Genomic DNA, 21333 nt, shown 5'->3' with positions numbered 1-21333 from the left:
GGAATTTGAACCAGAGGGAGTGGGCAGTGTCTTCTGTAATTTTGCCTCCAGATGAGTAGGTATTTAACACACTGGATGAATGTGTCCTCTTTCAGGTAATTAGTATTTACATGGGGATCACAGTTAATCTAGCAGATGCTTGGGATCCTTACAAAGCTGCAAAAACTGCTTTAAACAATACTCTGGACCTTTCGAACGTCAGAGAACAGGTAGGTGCTGGCCAATGGAGAAGGATTCTGTCACAGCTACAAGCCTGCTTTACGGCGTGGGAAATGAGTAGAGTTTCCAAGGAATTTGGAAAATGTCCACATAGACATTTTAGTGCAGTGACGAATGAAAGGTGAATTTTGCGCATCCTAATAAGATAGGTAATGATAGATTTTGTAACTTATGTGGTATATGTAAATGGGAGGCTTGGGTCTTAAGATTCAGCATCCTAAGACAAGTCGGTATGTCACATGACCCCAGCTGACTTTGTTTATTCTTGTCGATGTGGATGGAATGGCTTTCACGGGTAGCTGGAATTTTAATGTTTTCATTGGTAGGATGCATGTTCAGGATCATAACTGAGCATACGCAATATGTCCTGTCACTGTAATTTCTATTTATGTTTTAAATTTATTTATTTTAATTTTTTTGGTGCAAGAAGGTGTTTTTATTAAAGCACGGGGACAGGACCTGTAAGCAGAAAGAGCTGCCCCGTCACTGTAATTTAAATTGATCATTTCTGATGTATGAAACCAGCAAGAAGACTGAAGACCTTCCTCTCCTTAAAGTTTAAATGCTTACAGTCTATCTCTTTGATAAGAGCACAAGGCAGGAGGAAATTCCTAAGTAAACAGAGCCATAAAAATATTTTTTGGGGCAGTATCCTTGACATTTCTAAGTTATCTTCCTCAGCCTGGCTGGCTGAGTTCTTGAGTTTCCGGGACAGATAGAACGACATTGAGTCCAAGAACTTCAGCATGTTTTATTCAAGTAAATTACATTCCATAAATAATGCATAAAATAATTTCAACTTCATGTCTCCTGGAAATATATTAGAGAAAGTGACGCTTCTGATGCTTACTGGCATCAGAGCATTAATTTTTTCATTACTATAATTAGTTTCCAAAATTGCCTTTTCTCTCTGGTGCCATTTTAAGAAGATTTCAGAATTGTCTGATGAAACACCTTGTGGTAGTTTTAAACTAACCTGATGAGGTTAATGATGTTTAACATGTAACTCTTGCTTCAGAGAAAGTAGAATGACCCAAATCCCCAAAGGCTGGTTTGAAAGTTCACTGGATTGAAAAATACACAGAAGTATATTTTTGTTGTGCTCTCGTCTGCCTGTAGAAGCCTCTTCTCCTGGATATTTCTGCCCTGCCTCCTTTGTCAAGAATCATGGGAAGAATAGACAGTTGAGCCTATGTTTCTTTTCTATCCAAGTTGAGAACAGAAGGGGCCCTGGGAACCACTGGATACAGTTCTTTAGTTGACATTTGAAGACACCAGGAGGGAGAGGTGAACCCCAAAGTCAAACCAATATCTAACCATAGCTAGAGGTAGGAGGTAGGATTCTCTTGGTTCTGAGTCCAATGCTCTTTTCAAAAGTGTCCAACGGGGCGTCTGGGTGGCTCAGTTAAGTGTCCGACTTCGGCTCAGGTCATGATCTCACAGTTTGTGAGTTCGAGCCCCGCGTCGGGCTCTGTGCTGATGGCTCAGAGCCTGGAGTCTGCCTCGGATTCTGTGTCTCCCTCTCTCTCTGCCCCTCCCCCCTCATGCTCTCTCTCTCTCCTAAAAAATAAACATTAAGAAAAAAATGTCCAACAAACCACTTGCCTCTGAGTCTTACCAACTATGGTCCACATGTTATTCACCTCCTGTAGAAATGTTATTACTTGTCAATGGGCTCATCTGTATGGGATTCATTTTCTAGGGAAGTAATTTTCTCTTTTTGAAAATGTAATTCAGGCTTTTTCTTTTTCAAAGTCAAGCAGATACGCTACTGTCAGTGAAAGAGTGCACAGCCAAGTGCAACAATTTCTGAAAGAAGGGTATTTAAGGGAAGAGATGGTTCTGGACAATATCCCAAGGCTCCTGAACTGCCTGAGAGACTGTAACGTGGCCATCCGGTGGCTGATGCTTCACACAGCAGACTCAGGTAACGGGCGAAAGGTGTGCCCATCTGTATGGCTCCACTTAAAGGCTTTCAGAGCTAAGATATGCCCCGTGGTGCAAAAATTGTTTAGCCTTTGGATGAGAATCAAGTGGCTTTTTAAGTTAGTCGTTTTTGTGTCTACTTGGACAAGTCAACGGCCCACCTGAATAGGCCCCTTTGTCAGGTTTGATTATCCGGGATTACCCCAGTAGGTCCAGTATAATCACGAGGGTCCTTAAATCGGGAAGAGGGAGGCAGAAGAGTCAAAACTAGAGAGGTGGTATCATGAAAAAGCCTCAACAGACCATTCCTGGCTTTAAAGATGGAAGGGGCTACAAGCCATGGAATATGGTGGCCTCTAGATGCTGGAAAAAATAAGGAAACAGGATTTCCCCAGAACCTCCAGAAGGAGCCTGCAGAAGGAGCATAGGCCTGCTGCCTCCTTGATTTTAGCCCAGTGACACACATTTCAGATTTCTCCTCTCTGGAGCTGTAAGAGAATACATTTGTGTCCTTTAAAGCCGTTACGTTTGTGGTAATTTGTTACAGCAGGAAACTAATTGAAGACCCAAGCCCGTAAATAAGAGCCAGATGTGTAAAACAGACACTTAGTGGGATTTCGTCCAGAGCAGGAGAGAAATGTTGCTTGGGGTAGTGGGTGAAGGTGGCTGGGGAAGGCTCCATACAGGAGGCAGGAAGGATTCTGAAGTAAAAAGAAGTTCTAGACTGGAGAAATGATGGGGGGGGGGGGGGGAGGGAAGGTACGATTTTGGAAGTACAGGAAACCATGGGCCCACAGAATTGATAAACAGGCTGAACCTGAGTGCCTCATAAAGGTAGATCACAGTTTTCTGGCCCACAGTCCTCTTGGAGACGCTATTGGCCATCATGTTCAGTTGCTTCACAGGTTGTATGAAATGCCTTCACAGGGTCTGTGAGCCTATGACTTAAGAAGCTCCTGATTTAATGAAAAAACAAGTAGGTTGGACTAACCTGAGCTTGTTCAGAGCTGACACCGTTCCTCGTACTCAGTGACGGCTGGATCGGTGTTAGTTAACCAATGGCTTCCCCCACCCAGAGCTGCGTGCCCTTCCCGCTAAGCGTGGCTGTCATCCAGCGGCCCCGTGAAGCCTCCTGCTTTTTGTTTTTCATCAACAAACTTTGCTTGAGAGCCACCCTGAGACAGGTACTGCCTTCAGCACGTGTTCTTTCAGATAAGGCAGTATCTCAAAGTAAACTGTCCACTCCAGATTATTCTGCAGCCTCCCCTGGTAACACAGAGCCCGCCTCACAGCTCTTCCAGGCAAGATGTTCTTTCCTCTAGCTTCCGTCTGGTCCCACTTCCTGTGGGTGCTAGGCAGCGAAAACAGCAGGTGGACGTCTTCATCCTTTGTATCTTTGGAAATATGTGGAGTTTCTCCTCAGCTTTCTCTCTTCATCCTGGAAGTCTCTTTCCCAAAAAATGCTGCTTTCCAGTTTTTGGTTTTGTTTTGTTTTTTTTTCATTTGCCTTCTTTGCCTCAATCCCTCTCCAGTTTACGTTCTCTCACAGCATGAGCACCGTGGCCAAGGTTTGATCGTCCAATGGATCTGGTGTTGGTTAGTCGCGTTTAGTCAGTCCATAAACTCCAGTTCTAATTTGAGGATTTTACCACACTGACTCAGTTTATAATCTTTTTTTTTTCATTTTTATTTTTATTTGTTTTCAATATATGAAATTTATTGTCAAATTGGTTTCCATACAACACCCAGTGCTCATCCCAAAAGGTGCCCTCCTCAATACCCATCCCCCACCCTCCCATCAGTTTATAATCTTTACCAAAGTCTTCCATTCTCAAGCACATGAACAACTCAGGCCTTCGCTTTATCGTATCATAAAACCAACTGTGGTTTTCCAGTGACTCAGCCTCCTCCTCACCTTCCCTGTGAGCCAGGAGTCTCCTGGATTTGGACCCTTCCAGGGACAACCTCGTCTTGCCAGTGGTCTGTGCACTTACCTTCAGCCACGTCTGTTTCCCATTTTTGTGCCTGGCAATTGTCTGACCTGATTGCACAAGGTCACGATTTACCAGAAACAAGTGATTTACCTGATTGTGAGTCATGCGTGGGAAAGATAAGTACTTATTTAGTTTCTGTGGTGTTCGGGTCATGATGTGCAGGAAGGAGTGCATATATTCTTTACATTCCCTCCTGTTGGTCTCCTGGAGGCACTTCCCCCAGGCTTTGGAACCCTGTTCTGCAGCTTGCTTTTTCTCATTCGACGGCATATCATGGATGACATTCCACGTCAGAGCCAACTGTCGTGTTCAAAAGTTCGGTTGTACTTAACTTCATGGCATAGATCTACTGTAATTGATTTTATCGCGCTTTATTGATTCTCATCTTGCTTATTACTTTTTTAAATGCTCCAAATGAGTGAAAATGGAGGCACGTTTTTAATAATTCATCTTAGATTTCATATTTTCTGCACAGTGAATAAACTGGGAACTCTTTTCTTCCTGTTTCTAGCTTATGACCCGAACAACAAACGCCTTCGTCAAATCAAGGACCAGATTCTAACAGACTCTAGATACAATCCCAAGATCCTCTTTCAATTGCTGTTGGACACTGCACAATTTGAGTTTATACTCAAAGAGGTAAAGATCTTTAATGAATAATCACCAACATCTTAGTTTTTCTGTGCTTAAAAATATTTTTAAAGGGTTGAGATTCAATAATGAGTCATAGTCTTTGATTCAGGCTACAGATTCTAGCTGTCTGAGATCGTTCTTATACTAAAAGGACAGGATTAAACATTTAACAGGCATTTAGTGCCTACTGCCACTGGGGATACAGTGATGGGGAAAATTGCACAGGACCATGGAGGTGACAGTCTAGTGAGGAATGTGGACATTAATCAGAGAATCGCACTAATGAAAACGTAAATACAAACTGAGATACGTGCTCTAAGGGAAAGGAACGTTGTTCTCTGAGTACCTAAAATCCCTGAGAAGAGAAGCAGGAGCTTCTGAAGGGACCTGAAAAAGGAACCTGTCGGAGTTAGCTAAGACAAAGGTCGGGAGCATTCTGGAGACCATTGCAGAGAGAGGACAGAATATGCCCGAGTCCTCTTGGGTAGGGAACAGCATGACCAGTTCAAGGACCAGAAAGAACAGTTGGCTAGAGGGGAGAGAATGAGATAAAAGTGATATGAGATGAGGTCGAAAGGTGGGCATGTAGGCCTTGTAGGATTTCAGTCTTCATCTGCAAAACCATGAGAACCTGTTAGAAAGGGCTTTTAAGTAGGGTGGATGATTTGTGTTTAAACAATGTCCACTCAAGGATTTTAAGGATTTTGAGCTCCCTGAAGGGAATTCTAAGGTTGATTAGTCTTATGCCTAAAAGAGTCTCTGTGGGCATAATAAAAATGGTTGATACCCAGGAGTGCCTAGGTTCTATAACCAGTAGCCTTGGCGGTTCGGATCAGGTGGGCCAGGAGCTAGCCATGGACGTTAAGGCCCATTCCAAACTGATATTCTCCTTGCCTCAGTCTGGTTAGCGGTCTGCCGGTTTTTTCTTTATCTTCTAGGTGTGCGAGGACACTGTGTTCCCCCGTTCAGTAGCTAAGGAAAAGTACATGCTGATTATTAACATCACGCACATGCATGTGTTGAGTGTTATTCAGTAACCTGTCTGGGTATAATTTTGTAAGATCAGAGAAACGCTACCCCTTTTTGATCTCTTTAAGAATGTTCATGTTTTCCCTCTCAATAGCAAGTCATTATTGAATACCTGCTCTGTTCCCAGCTAGGTGCTAGGAATTCAAAAATGAACAAGGCATGTCCCTCCCATCCAGGAGCTCTCAGTACAGTGGGGAAGAGAGACAGATTAAGCCAAAATGAGAGACCAAGAAAGATCCAAGAGCAGGAACCAGGCATCTTATTTGTTGGTCAAAGCAAACTTCAGAGGCAAGTGAGAGTCACCCCAAGGAATCAGTGCACTCCGTCCAGTTAGGATCCTGAAGCAGGACGCCAGTCACCCAAGAGTTCTGTAGCTCAATATTGTTGTGTGGGAATCAGGACAGATCTGGGTCATCTGCCCGACCACGCCTGCGTTTCTAATCGTTAATCTTTTTCTGGAATCTGTTGGAATAGAATGGGCAGCTTCCTTCTGTCTGTTCTAGTGGAGAGAATAGAAGACCAACTCATTAAAGATCTTTAAAAGAGAAGGATCTGGTAGAAAGATAAAAATAACTACCCAATACAAATTGAGCAAAACAAAGATATATTTAATGTCTGACATTTCAGCTCGGTTCTTTAACCTTTATCTCTATCTCTCCCACCTCCCATCCCAACCCTTTTTCTAGAATCACCTTCTGATTCTCTTAGAAACACACTAATTAGACCTGTGTTTCTTCTAATCTTTTGATGAAGGCGCATCTCTTAACTTGAGAACCATCCCCTATCCCAAATTCCATCTTACCAGATGTGAAACCTGTGAGGTCAACCTGGGAATGAGTGTCTGAAGGGCTTCAAGCTATTAGGTCTGTAACGAAGGCCTCACAGTGTTATTTTTGTCACTGCTGCTTTGTGAAATGGCATTGATCGGTCCTAGGCATTCAAAAAGACAGGAGGGACTCTATAAATAATTCCTACTGTTCCTCACCCTGCCTGATCACTAAGATTCCTCTTTCTCTGGCCCCACAAAATGCCACCAGTCCTTATCCTTTCATCTACAATGAAGTCTTCATCTTTTAACATTCAGTTCGATGCTGAGGAATGAAGAATTTCTTAAGAGAAAAATCAGTATATTCTCATATTTACCTCTTAGGATCCCAGTGAAATAAATCCCTGTAGTTTTGCGACACACTTTAAATAGGTTTTTAAATTTGTTTCAAGGGGGGAAAAAAAGCAAAACCTTGAGTTATACCATTTCCTCCTCTGCTCAACTCTTTATAGGCCTTTAATTTTATGAAGGAGTGCATTAATAAACAGACTTACTGTGTGATCCAAAAGAAAAAATTTTTGTGGGTGATTTAGTTCATTCTCCACTCATCAGACAAAGATCATGCTCAGCCTTCCCTGACCTATTTTAAATAGATGCAACCACAGAAATTATTACTTGCAAAGGACCTTCGAGCAGGGGCCACCAAATTTAATTTCACATTAAAAATGCTGGTTCCTGGGTCTACCCAAGGCCTTTTGAACCAGAATCTTCATGGGGGAGCTTGAGAATCCCAACACTTGAAAGCCATCCAGATGATGAGATGATGCTTATGTGCAGTTGGTCTGAAAACCAATGCAGTGGTCTAGCTTTGCCCCTCAATTTGTACAAAGTAGTGCAGCTTAAGAGATGACGTCAGGGGTAATGTTACTTTTAGATACATATTTTTACAATAAATTGGGTTTCACTCAGGGCTTTCTTTGTAAACTGCCTTATTTGGATTTCCTCTTAAGTAAGTAAATCTCTTCTGTCCCTTTCAACAGATGTTCAAGCAAATGCTTTCAGAAAAGCAAGCCAAATGGGAGCATTACAAGAAGGAGGGCTCAGAGCGGATGACGGAGCTTGCTGATGTCTTTTCGGGAGTGAAACCCCTAACCCGTGTGGAGAAAAATGGTAATTGCTAAAGAGGAAATATCATTGTGTTTGAAATGTACACACGAATTCTTGGAAACACACAAAGTAAAAACTCAACCACGTTGTCATCGTTGTATGCTAGGACATTGCTGAGGAATGTCTAAAGCCTAGTCTTAGCTGCCTCTAGCTTTGGGCTCCTTTTGGCAATGTTCATATCTTCTCTGGACTTGGGGCTTCTTATTTTTGAAGTATGAGGTTAGGCTACAGGGGTTGTTATACTCTGGTTCATAGTCCGTAGGTCCATAATTCATCCCCCAGCCTCACCATAGTGTGTCAGCTTATGTGCGTTTGCAGGGAGGAAGAGAAGGACCTGTAACTGTCCTGATCATCTCAGGATACTTCACTCAAGAATAGTACTAACTACTGGGGCACCTGGGTGCCTCAGTTGGTTAAGCGTCCAACTCTTGATTTTAGCTCAGGTCGTGATCTCACGGTTCGTGAGTTTGAGCCCCTCATTGGGCTCCATGCTGGTGGTGTGGAGCCCATTTGAGATTCCCTCTTTCCCTCTCTGCCCCTCCCCGGCTCGTGCTTTCTCTCTGTCTCTCTCTCTCCAAAATAAAATAAATGAACATTAAGAATATTACTAACTACTAACATAGGGGTGCCCGAGTAACTCAGTCAGTTGAGTGTCCGACTCTTGATTTCGGCTCAAGTCATGGTCATGATTCATGAGATCGGAGCCCTGCGTCAGGCTGTGCACTGACAGCACGAAGCCTGCCTGAGATTCTCTTTCTCCCTCTCTCTCTTCCCCTCCTGCATGTGCACACATATTCTCTCTCTCTCAAAAATAAATAAACATTGAAATAAACGAATAAAATCTTTAATAAAAGATTATTAGTAACCGCTAACATAGATGGTATCCAGGAGTCTTGTTTTCTCATGTTTTCTGGGTTTTTTTCTCCTTGTGCGCCTGCCATCTAGTGGCAGAAGAGGGGACATGCAGACTTTTCGAAACAACATAGCTCAAGCCTTCGCGTTGATCATATTAATCCTGCTTCTTTTAGGAAATTTTATCTGTGGGAAAATCATGGTATCACTTAAAATTTTTATATAGATAGAAACCCTTCAAAGTGCCCCTGAATGACCATTCTGAATTTTAAGATGAGAAGCTATTTTTTTAATGCTTAATGTTTTAACTATGAAATTCATTTCTGATAAAAGTTAATTACACAGTAGAATTTCTCAAAGGTATAGCTTTTTGTTTGAAAAAATTACTCTTTTAATCAGTATGATCTTGTGATTACTATATTTGGCTTTTGTTGATGTATTTGATGCCAAATGGTTAGCCTAAAATATATTTCCGAATTACTTTATTATTCCTAGTAGGAAAAGTTGGTGTGTTTTTAATAATGTGATATAAATTAGCAACATGTTTTGCAGGTCACTACATTTTGTCCGAAAAACAAGGAACCACCTGTAACAGTCTAACCAGATTAATTTTTGAGAATCAGGCACATTCGTCTCTGTTCTAGTCTCTTTTAGGTTCTTATAAATCCCAACATCAAAAAAAAAAAAAGAAAAAAGAAAAAAGAAAAGAAAACCCCACCATCACTTTAAAGGTCATTCAAAACAGCATCTGGTACTTTTTTTTTGGCTATATAGCATATTTTAGCTTGGGAAATGCTTCCACAAATATTTCTCGTTTGAGCCTTACAGCCTTATGAGCTAGACATCTTTATTCTTGTTCCACATGTAAAGAAATCAAAGCTATAAAATGTAATCACTTGCTGATGGTAACAACGGTTCAGAGCCTGGATTGAACTCGTCACCTCAGACTCTGAATGCTGTGCTTGTTCTGGTACTCTATAACTGTCCCTCAGTCCTACCAAAAAAAAAAAAAAATCTTTAAAATTACCACCAGTGTTCTTCATGCCAATTCGTGAAATAACTTAGATTATAAGTCCGTAAGTGCTTTTATTAAAGTGAAGTCATCCCATTGATAAACAAACAAACAAAAATGTTAGGGAATCCGCTTGATGAGATAAAATGAGGACAGCCTTTGAATCTGGCCAGACAGTTGAGAAAAGCCTGGTGCTGCTGTTTAGTGACTGTGTGACCCTGCCTGGGCTCCTTTACGTCTCTGGGCATCAGCTTCCTTAATCTGAGAAATGCCTTCCAATTCCTGCCCCCGTAGATTGTTGTAAAGATTCAGTGAGAAAAGCTCAGACCTTTGCCGGCCACCTTGAGGGTCCTCAGGGCATATTAATGACCCTTTCTCTGCTGTGTGAACCTGGTCTGTGAGTGCAAATGGCACCCCTCAGCCGTTCAGACGTCCCCTCAACTCACCACACATACTTCACACTCCTGACATGTTGCCCCTTGTTCTCCCAAGGCGTGCCATTGTTATTTTTGTCCTGAAGCTTCTGCCCACATCTGTCCCTTCACCTCATGACAAACTATCCCTCTGCCCCTCTCTACCTTTTTCAGATCTTTTACCCACCCTCGATTCTCCAGGAAACTGTTCCCGGTAACTTCCTGTCACAATCTTTCAGTTCCTTCCCCACTCCTTCCCACTCCAGTGACCGCCTTTGCACACTGGGGTTCACACCACAGACTCAGGCCTTTACACCTTTTCTGCCGGGTGTAAGACTGAGCTACTTAAGTAGAAAGTTTCCTCTCCCCTAGGTCACATACCCAAGGCGTTTTGGTGGTTCCTGTTTGGAGAATCCCAAGGGCAATGTCAGGTACTGAGGGAAAGGTCTGTGAATAAGGGCTAGATTTGTGAAGGATTGTGCAATAAAATTCAAAGCCACGGCTACCACAGTTCTGGGATTTCAGCAGTCTCTCCTTGTTTCTGTGTTAATAGAAAACCTTCAAGCTTGGTTCAGGGAGATCTCGAAACAAATACTGTCTTTAAATTATGATGATTCAACGGCTGCGGGCAGAAAAACTGTGCAACTAATACAAGCTTTGGAGGAGGTAAGAAAACTCTTTGTAAGCGACAGTTCATGGGGCACCTGGCTAGAGGAGCGTGGGACTCCTGATCTCAGAGTCATGAGTTCTCACCCCCCATGCGGGGGAAGAGATTACTTACATAACTACTAATAAATAAATAAATACATACATAAATAAATAACAATTCTTGGATCACGAATCATACTTGTGGATCCACCCAGAAGATCTGGTCCTGGAAATACAGCTAAGAGAATATTTCATCAGAGCAAAAAAAAAAAAAAAAAAAAAAGCAAAGTACGCTTATTGTGGTATTTTATCCAGTGTCCTAAAATTGGGAAAATAATGCAGTGACCAGTGTGAAAAGAATGCTAGCAAAAATGATATCTCAACTTGCAGAAACATAATTATATTTAATAATTATGAAGACAACATGGAAACATTGGGAGATTGTGGAAAGGCAGTAAAAGCAAAATCTGTATTTTTTTTTGTGTTTTGTTTTGTTGTTAATATAATTTACTGTCAAACTGTCTAACATATGATGTGTAAAGTGTGCTCTTGGTTTTTGGGGTAGATTCCCATGGCTCATCGCTTACGTACAACACCCAGTGCTCATCCCAACAAGTAGGCACCATTTTTAGATTGGGAGAGAGTTTGGGGAGAGAAAAACTACAAAGGAATGCGCAACAATGACCACAGTTGTATAATGATCATATGCTTATATGTGATGTTTTCTCTTCTGGAAAAAAAATAGTTTGTTTTTTATCTACTCAGATATTATCTACTCAGATTCAAAAAAGAAGGATTATACTTCCCGACTCTTAAAATTTTAATTGTATGCTTAAGTAGGTTTAAACTAGCTTTAAACTAGGTTTTTAAACTAGGTTTAAAATGGAAAATAAACACATGAGAACAATAACCATAAACTATTTAAAACATTGTCCATACTTATCTGGAACCCTGTCCAGATGGGATAATTTTATATCTTTAGAAATATAATTAATACTTTCTTTGGCATCCTTTCTTTTATTTTTAAGTAATATCTACACCCAAACATGGGACTAGAACCCACAACCCCAAGATCAAGAGTCTAATGCTCTCTGGCCCGAGCCAGCCAGGTAGCCCTGGCATACTTTCTTATAGGCTTTTATTACTTTTGAGAGGTTTTATGATCCCTATGAATGGCAATACAAAACAGTACTCCACTATGAACTTGTCGGTTTCCTTAGACATTCCAAACAGTGGCCCACTGGTGCGATTCCTATTTTGGTTGCTTTCTGGACCTTCTAGTCTACATTACAACTACAAACAACTTTTGTACCTCAGATGCTTTTTATCATTTGTGCCATTCATTTTGACCATGGCCCAGGCACCTTGAATTACATACATTAAAATTTCAGGATGAGGTGCCTGGGTGGTTCGGTCAGTTAAGCGTCCAACTTTGGCTCAGGTCACGATCTCATAGTCTTGAGTTCGAGCCCCGCATTGGGCTCTGTGCTGACAGGTCGGAGCCTGGAGCCTGCTTCGGATTCTGTGTCTCCCTCTCTCTCTGTGCCTCCCTTGCTCATGCTCTGTCTCTCTCTCTCTCTCAAAAATAAATTTAAAAAATGTTAAAGAAAGAAAACAGAAAAAACACTTCAGGACACAGGGGAGTCATTCTTTTGTTTTAAGGAGTACAGCAAAAGAACTTAATGTACACGTGCCAACACCCTGGTATAATGTGACTTACTCTGTGTTTTAGCAATCCTGCAAATCTTCAAAATTAAGAGGATTTTCTAATATGCCTTTGTCAGTACTCACACGGAAGATAGAAGCACCCACTCATTATGTCATCTATGTACAGAAAAAAAAAGAGCAGAACATTTTCTAATCCTAGAAACCTGTGCATTACGTTATGACTTGGCTTATACATTTCTAGGGTTATCGTTTGAAATAGAAATTTTGCCAGGGAATTCTTAGTACATAACGTGCCTTTTTGAAATGTTTTCAGGGAAAAATGAACACCACAGAAGCCATTCGGAATTTTTTAATTAAATGTATTTATGTAACACAGGTTCAAGAATTTCACCAGTTGGAATCAAATCTGCAAGTATGTCAGTTTCTTGCTGACACTCGCAAGTTTCTTCACCAAATGATCCGAACCATTAACATTAAAGAGGAGGTCCTGATCACAATGCAGATCGTTGGGGACCTTTCTTTTGCTTGGCAATTAATTGACAGGTAATGTGGCCAGCCTACCATTTCCCCTGGATGAAGGCCACTGCGGATGTCTCCTTACCATTTCTCTCTCTTCACAGTTTCACATCTATCATGCAAGAAAGCATAAGGGTAAGCCCGTCCATGGTCACTAAACTCAGAGCTACATTCTTGAAGGTAAGCAAAGAACAGTTAGGTCATGTTCTTAGTCACTAGGGAAGAATTGGTCTCCGTTACTACCTCATGCCTAAATTCAGCCCGAGATTTCATTCTTTTAGAAAGTTAGGTAATTTGGGACACCTGGGTGGCTCAGTCGGTTGGGCATCCGACTTTGGCTCAGGTCATGATCTCGTGGTTCGTGGGTTCGAGCCCCGCATCGGGCTCTGTGCTGACAACTCAGAGCCTGGAGCCTGCTTCGGATTCTATGTCTCCCTCTCTGTCTCTCTGTCCCTCCCCCACTCGTGCTCTGCCTCTGTCTCTCAAAAATAAGTAAACATTAAAAAAAGGTAATTTAAGTATTTTTATAAGCTGAAAATTGTTAGCAGTTTTTCCATGAGAGCAAAGTTTGAAAAGATGCTACGCATATTGGAAGTTTCAATTAATACAAGTTGGGTGTCTTACAGAAGGTAGTGTTTACATTAAAAAATACGTTTTTTCAAGTTTTACCAGTATACTAAAAATGTGGGTCCTTTTTTCCCTAGATGTGAAGTAAGTCCTTTTACTTACTCATTTAAAAAAAACTCTTGTTGAGCCTCTGCTACAAGCTAGGATCCCCTCCAAAGGTTAGGGAACAGTGGTGGACAACACAAGGGTAGCTGTGCTCCCAAGATAATTCCAGATCGAGAGAAATGAACAAAAATTTACTCAGCGTCTTCTGACAGAGTTGCCTCATGTATCAGTTCTGAGATGCACTTTCTTTCGTATTTAAACATCTCTCTAATTGGGGATGGGTTTTATGACTGACGGCACATCGTAGTTCACCGTCAGCGTGTTCGCTTCTTTCCGAGTGGTACAGAAAATAACGGTACTTCTTCCATGCTGTGACCTCTCAGTTTGGAATGAGTACAGTCAGCCATCAGTCACAGTGTCTGATTTCCGTGGAAGAGTAGCTGCCTTCTGGAACACAGTGGCTCTCAAACTTGAGGGGCATCAGAATCACCTGGGGTGGGGGGCACCTGAGGGGCTCAGTCAGTTAAGTGTCTGACTTCTGCTCAGGTCATGATCTCGCTGTTCAGGACTTCGAGCCCCGCGTCGGGCTCTGTGCCGACATCTCAGAGCCTGGATCCTGCTTCAGATTCTGTGTCTCCCTCTCTCTCTGCCCCTTCCCTGCTTGTGCTTGCGCTCCCTCTCTCTCTCTCTCTCTCTCTCTCTCTCAAAAGTAAATAAGCATAAAAAAAAAAAAATTGGCATCTGTAACAAGTCCTGGCCGATGCTGATGCTGATGCTGCTGGTCCGGGGACCACAATTTGAGAATCACTACCAAAGCAGATGACTGTCGTTTTTTTAGAAAGTGTATCATCGTCAGAAACTATTAATGACTTTGATGAGTCAGTGGTTGTTGCATTACCTTGGGTAAAGCCCCAGAGCTTTGTTGTATGTTACTATTTCTGGAAAGAGATTTCTAGGACTTCTGGAAATGGAGAAACACATGTACCTACTTTTCTTGCAGCTTGCCTCTGCCCTCGATCTTCCCCTTCTTCGTATTAATCAAGCAAATAGTCCTGACCTTCTCAGTGTGTCCCAATATTACTCTGGTGAATTGGTGTCCTATGTGAGAAAGGTAAGAAATGCATCAAGGTGACATTTATTTTATGGGCAAACTGACTGCTCTTCTAAATACAAAGAGGATGCTTGGGGCCCCATGAAAAGTATACCCGTGTTCCTTTCCCTTACTCTTAACTTGATTCCAGAAACTTGCAATACCTGAAAATAAACTTACTCTTACTGGTATTGTGGATATGCAGATGTGTTTTTACTTTCAGAGAACTTTTACACCTGTTTTTAAGTGCTGGTGGTATTAACTCCCATTCTGCGCTTAACAGAAACTGAGGAATAGAGATCATATTGGCTTCTTTAAAGTCACAGAGCTAGTTGGTAAAAGAACCAGATCTAGATCCAGCACATCCTAGTCGGAGCTGTAAGTTTTCCCGGGAACTTTGGTCCTCGTTTCAGTAACTTACGGTACAGCGTGGAGCCAGACAGACCTGGCTGCAAAATTTCGCTGTGTCACCTGCTGACTGCACCACGGCCACGTTACTTAACATCTCTGAACCTCAGTCTTTTACAAGTTTATAACGTGGAAAAGATACATCTTTTTGCTGCACGTGTATGGGGATTAGCTGTGTATCTTGTGAGCAATTAACGTTTGAAAGAATGTAGCCGTGGGCCTGAGAGCAGATATTAAAGTACCTCCTTAAGTCCCTTCCCGTCCCTTTCTGTAGACAAATGCCTGTGTGTACAAGGTGGTGCTGTCTTAACTGCCATCCTGGCATTTATCAGCTAAGAAAAATAAAAGACATGTCCAACTGTTTTCCTTCTTTTCTCTTTCACTAAAGGTTTTGCAGATCATTCCAGAAAGCATGTTTACTTCTCTTCTAAAGATCATAAAGCTTCAGACCCACGATATCATTGAAGTGCCAACCCGCCTGGACAAAGACAAACTGAGGGACTATGCTCAGCTTGGCCCACGATACGAGGTGGCGTGTCCCTTTAACTTCTGCCTTTTGATGATTTAAAACCCAAACCACGATGTGTCACGGGTCTGTGTCGCCTGCCATATCCCTAGGAGCACCAGACCAATTATGATTTGTCTTTTCCTACTCTCCTGTGATAGCTTCATTTGTTACCGCGTCCTGGGTTATTTCAGGCCTTGCCTGCCTGAGTGTTCTCAGAGGACGGGGAGCTCAGCTGGCCTCTTTTCTCCGTGAACAGCCCTGATGAACCAGCCCTTCTCTTTGGGTTAGATTGCCTAGACCTTTTGCATTCGGGTTCCTGCTTTGTACATCAGATCAATGGCTCAAAGTAATCTGGATTCCATTAAACCATTTCCTACAGCCAGACTGTGAAGCCACTCAATAAGTAAGCAGCCTCAGAGGTGATTCCTCCCAAATACCTCTGCTTTTCTTTCTCCTGAACTTAAAATTAAAGATGTGAAAAAAAGTGAAATCAAGTGGAAATTGACATTATGAAGTCCACTGTCATCACCTTTCATCCCAGCATCAATTTCTGCCACCTCTGACACAGCTCCAAAAATTTTATCAGGAATTTCAATCTTCAAGCTTGAAATTTACATACTTATTCTAACTCAAAAACACAGCACCTGTCTACCATATCAGTGCCTCCCGGTGTGGCTTGAAAAAACTCGTAGAAAGTGGTAAAGATTAACTTTTTAGACTCTTGGTGAGCCTTTTCTACTTGGAAAGGACCATCCATCTCAGGCAGAATCCTGCCTGCCTTTTATGTATGAGAAACTGAGGCCCAAAGAAGGGGAGATGATTGGTCAGCGTTTAAGAACTGTTTCATGTCTGCTGACCCTGCCCAGCATGTCCAATGGCAGTGCCTTGCTTACACCACAGCACCTCATTTCTGACCGGGGCCCATCACTCCCGCTGTCTTTGTTCATTTCAGGCTGTCAGCCAGTTATTTTCACTTCCCTTAGAAAGGATGGGTCTTTTATCTGAAGTACTTCATTAACTTTTTTTTCTTTGTTAAAGGTTGCCAAGCTTACTCACGCTATTTCCATTTTTACTGAAGGCATCTTAATGATGAAGACAACTTTGGTTGGCATCATCAAGGTAACGGCTTTGACACTCATCCACGTGGCCTTGTAGTAATAAGACTCTTAGTTTGGATCACCAGGGTGTTTCTCCCATGGGGAACAGGGAAGGCGATTGTCATCTTGGGTCCCTTACTATTTCACATGCAGCTCTCCATCTTCATTTTACTCGTTTGTTGATGGAGGAAGGGAGAGCATTATAATCCTGATTTTTCATCATGCCCAAGAGTTACTTAAATCTAAGAAAAATCCATTTTATTGAATTTTTTTATTAAAAAAAAATTTTTATCATTTATTTTGAGACCGAGAGAGTGGGGAAGGGGCAGAGAGAGAGGGTGAGAGAGAGAATCCCAAACAGGCTCTGCACTGTCAGTGCAGAGCCCCATTCGGGGCTTGAACTCACAAACCATGAGATCATAACCTGAGCCAAAGTTGGATGCTTAACCTGCTGAACCACCCAGGCGCCACTTATTGAATTTTTGTAATAATGAAACAAAATAGTTCGTTTCCCTTTGGCCAAACAGCTGGCTCACTCTCTCCCACCCTTCTTTCCTTTTAGTATTTTTATATTGCATCTCAGGTGCAGAGAGCTGAGCTGATCCTAACCCATCATCATTGTCTGGCCATTGTCCTCACTGATGCGTGCACGTTCCTCTCTTCATCCTTTCTTTCTCATCTGGACACCCATTCCCATTTCCATCCCCAAAAGCACCCGCTCTATATGTTTGATTTCTGCCCCTAAAGAGGCAAGTAATCCCGTATTTTAAACATGAGGTGTTACTTTATGTGTGCATGTGTTTGATTTGTCTACATCATATTGTACTCTAAGGCTCATTCTTTTTTCCAACTCTTCTCGCTAGTTACTGCTTTTGAAATTTGTTTGTATTGCTGTGGGTTGGGCCGTTGGTTACTTCTTACTGCTGTGTAGAATTGTACATTTTACTTAACCATTCCCCAAGACCCAGACACCTATGTTATTGTCATTTTCACTCCAACGCTCCCCATTATCATGAGCATCTCTGAACATGTCCCTGCTGTAGGGCCTGTGTCTGAAATCTGCCTCCCCAGGTCTGGGTCACTAGGTCTTAGGGTATATTTATACTTAATTTCTCTCACTACTGCCAGATTGCCTTCTGAAATGACTGTTTCTCTGGTGTCTGTCCACATTTTTGACAATATGTGCTACTATCTATGTTTTAGTTTTTGCTCCCCAAAGAGTATAAAGTGTTATCTCCATACTATTTTAATTTGTAATCCTATGATGACTAGAGATGTGCCCATTCACAGAGTTCATGGTGCTTGTATTTCTTTTTCATTTATCAGACATCAGTGGAATCTATATATTTCTGATTTTTTTTTTTAAATGTGTATCTATTGAATTGCCGGATTAACACTTATGTTAATAAAATCCAAGAAAACCTAAATAGAAATGAAACTTTAGTGTATGGTTTCTGGATGTGTGCTGAAATACCATTGTACTCCTAGAATATTCACAGAATCCACTGAACATCCTTTAGACCTGATGCCAGTTTAGTTCAGTTGATATGCAAAGAGTATACATGGAGGTAGTCACTTCTTACTAATCCATAAAGTGGTGATAAATCCTGGGACCAGATTAAGCATCTTACATGCAAAATGACCAGTACAGAAAGGATATAATAAAACCTCATAATTAACAATAATTATCAAAAGAAAGCCTGCTTATGAAAAAGGCAGATCTTTTGCTACAGTCTTTCAGATGAGAGCCAGGGAGAATATCATCTTGACCATATTCAACCCAGTAGACTTTCTCTGCCAGTCTAACAGTTCGGCTTTCGGTAACAGATCCGGTGGCCCTCACAAGTCTTCAGCCCGCTAATGTTAAGCATCTATTTCAAACATTTATAAAAAGTGTAAGTGTCCTTTAATCCATATGACGTAAAACAAGTGAGATATACACAGAGATGTATGTATAGATGTTCATTGTCGGAGGTAGCCATACAAAAAAAGAATAGAAATAATCTAAGCATTTATCAGTGAGAGAATGGCTGAATATATCATGGTGTGTTCCTACTGGAGATTGTTTGGCTGCCGTTCAAAAAGCTTTTACCACTCGGGGCGCCTGGGTGGTTAGCCTCTGACTTCGGCTCAGGCCATGATCTCACAGTTCGTGGGTTTGAGCCCCGCATCAAGCTCTGTGCTGACAGCTCAGAGCCTGGAGCCTGCTTCGGATTCTGGGTCTCCCTCTCTCTCTGCCCCTCCCCCACTCGCACTCTGTCTCTGTCTCTCAAAAAGAAATAAAAGTTAAAAAAAGCTTTTACCACCAAAAGATTTCTAAAATTTAAAGTGGAAAAAGCAAATTGCAGAACAGTGTGTGTGTGTGTGTGTGTGTGTGTGTGTGTGTGTGTGTGTGTGTGTACATACGTATTATGGTCCCATTTAGACTTTTTAAATTAACTATGTATGGAGGACAATATTTATGTGTAGAAGTTAATAGAGAAAGGTCTGGAGGATCCATGTGAAAAGGGTTAACTGTTATTAACTTCAGAGGAGGGGATAGAAATGTGAGGGAAGGGGCTGTGTGCAAGGGGCATTCTCTAAGCTGCAAGCACTCTATAGATTGGTGCAAGGTTTAGAAAAATTGGAAGGACCATTTAAGACCTTTGTTTTCTTGAAAACAGTTAACCCTTTTTCACTAAATCTGTTTTTTTTTATAAAGAATCTTTTTTTTTAACGTTTATTTATTTTGAGAGAGAGAGAGCATGCACACGTGTGTGCATGTATGCGAGTGGCAGGAGGGGCAGAGACAGAGAGAGAGAGAGAGAGAGAGAGAATATCTCAAGCAGGCTTGGCGCCATCAATGCAGAGCTGATCTCAGAGCCTGAACTCACGAACCATGAGATTGTGACCTGAGCTGAAATCAACACTTGGATGCTCAACCGACTGAGCCACCCAGGTGCCCCTCACTAAATCTGTTCTTTATAAGGAGTATTTCTTTGAGAATGTCATGTTACTTCTTTGATTTCTTTTTCCTCGCTGATTATATCTAGTTATAATTTACCTTTGTATTGTGAAATAGGGCACAAGTACTGAAAGCTGTAGATCCATTTACATAGTTTAATGGGTTATTACAACCACCACCCAAGTCAAGAAATATAATTTCCCAGCTCCTACCCCAGGATCCTCCTCATGTGCCCTGACCTAGTCCTAGTCTCTCCATTTAGAGTTTTATTATCTAAAGTCAATCTGTTGACAATACATTTAAAAAAAAATACATTCTATCTTTTAAGTCTTCAGGTTTCTCCTCCATTCTTTTCCTTTCTCACAGTTTATCTGGTCAGGAACCCACAGCCTCTGACTTGTTGTTTGTCCGAAGTCTGGCTTTTGCTGATTGTATAGTCATGGTGTAGCTCAGCATGTTTCCCTGGCTCTTGTATTTTGTGTAACTTTCATTGCAATTGCCATTCTTAAAGTTTAAATATAATCAAACCCAGATGGAACCCATCCGTTTGTCTTTATGACTTTTAAAAGTAATGGTACTTTGCAAATTGAAAATATAAGAAACAAGTTGCAGGGAATTTCAAGGGATTATGTTAAACCTATTTGATGTTTTCTGGATTTGACAGGAGACTGTCTTTTAGGGAATAATGGATGCTTTCTCATTACAGAAAAAAGAACCAGCAAAATCAGCTTATAGAGGTAGATAGCAGATTTGCCTTCCTGTTTTATCTCCCTAATTACAAACAGCATTCCAAGAATGCTGGAAGAAAAGAGAATTGTTAAGTCTGTCCAAGCCCAAGTTTGAGCTTGCTCATGCGCATGTAGATGGCGTCTGGAAGAAAGGCAAGGCCAGGCCGTTCATTCCCCTCTGCTCCTGGTGAGAAGAAAAGGCACTTTTTACTTTTAATGAAATGATTAAAATGAGAGAGGCACTTTAAAAATCTTCATACCCACCATCTTTGGGATGTCATGTTGTGAAATTACCATCATGAATTTTACGGAGGCCAGCCGAGTCCTAAGGAGGTGACAGGTTCAACAATTCTGTCCAAGCTGCGCAAGATCAAAGAGACAGGAAAGGAGAAAAGTCCCAATCGCTGGGAAATGGGGTGGGAAAGTGCTTCCCTGCAGATTGCAGAAACTGTCTTTCCTTTGGGTTTCGTCATGGCTGAACTTTTCCTCACGGCCATTTTTTGCTTTTTGCTTTGCACGTAGGTGGATCCAAAACAGTTGCTGGAAGATGGAATAAGAAAGGAGCTAGTTAAACGTGTTGCTTTTGCTCTTCATAAGGGACTGATCTTCAACCCCCGAGCCAAGGTACCAGATGACCACGTGGGTCTGTCCTTTCTCTCTGCCCAGCTTGCAGAACTGGCGTGAACAACACCTTTCCTCCTAACACATACCTGATATATGATGGGCAGCGCAATACACTGATGTGTTTTTTGATCCTATGTTTTAATCCTTTCTTATGATAAGAAAATCCTTACCAAAACCAGTCCTTTCCTTGTTGATCCCCCAATTTAAGAATTGAACGGATGTCTGTGATTCAGGGTCACTTCTTAAAAGAATTTCTTAACCCTAAAGCAGATCGGGACTATAAAGCCTGTAATTTTTTTTTTTTTTTTGAATGTTTATTATTAGAGAGACAGAGACAGAGAGCAAGCAGGGGAGGGGCAGAGAGAGAGGGAGACACAGAATCCGAAGCAGGCTCCAGGCCCTGAGCTGTCAGCACAGAG

The 21333-nt window shown here is 41.7% G+C and overlaps 1 protein-coding gene across 2 annotated transcripts in view; it reads left to right on the top strand.

Moving 5' to 3' along the window:
- Positions 1-21333, top strand: part of WASHC5 (WASH complex subunit 5) — a 63495-nt gene that overhangs the window by 18070 nt on the left and 24092 nt on the right. For both annotated transcript variants that reach the window (XM_019459868.2, XM_019459869.2), the window contains 11 exons: positions 96-209; positions 1975-2146; positions 4651-4778; positions 7608-7737; positions 10565-10677; positions 12704-12870; positions 12948-13023; positions 14516-14626; positions 15402-15542; positions 16560-16640; positions 20813-20914. In XM_019459868.2, the coding sequence (XP_019315413.1) occupies positions 96-209; positions 1975-2146; positions 4651-4778; positions 7608-7737; positions 10565-10677; positions 12704-12870; positions 12948-13023; positions 14516-14626; positions 15402-15542; positions 16560-16640; positions 20813-20914 (1335 nt within the window). The remainder of the gene's footprint in view (positions 1-95; positions 210-1974; positions 2147-4650; positions 4779-7607; positions 7738-10564; positions 10678-12703; positions 12871-12947; positions 13024-14515; positions 14627-15401; positions 15543-16559; positions 16641-20812; positions 20915-21333) is intronic.

The sequence above is a fragment of the Panthera pardus genome, unplaced genomic scaffold (assembly GCF_024362965.1).
Source record: "Panthera pardus isolate Hobbes unplaced genomic scaffold, ASM2436296v1 HiC_scaffold_7, whole genome shotgun sequence".
Taxonomy (NCBI): Eukaryota; Metazoa; Chordata; class Mammalia; order Carnivora; family Felidae; genus Panthera; species Panthera pardus.
Note: the sequence above shows the minus strand (reverse complement) of the source record. Positions and strands in the feature narration are given on the sequence as shown.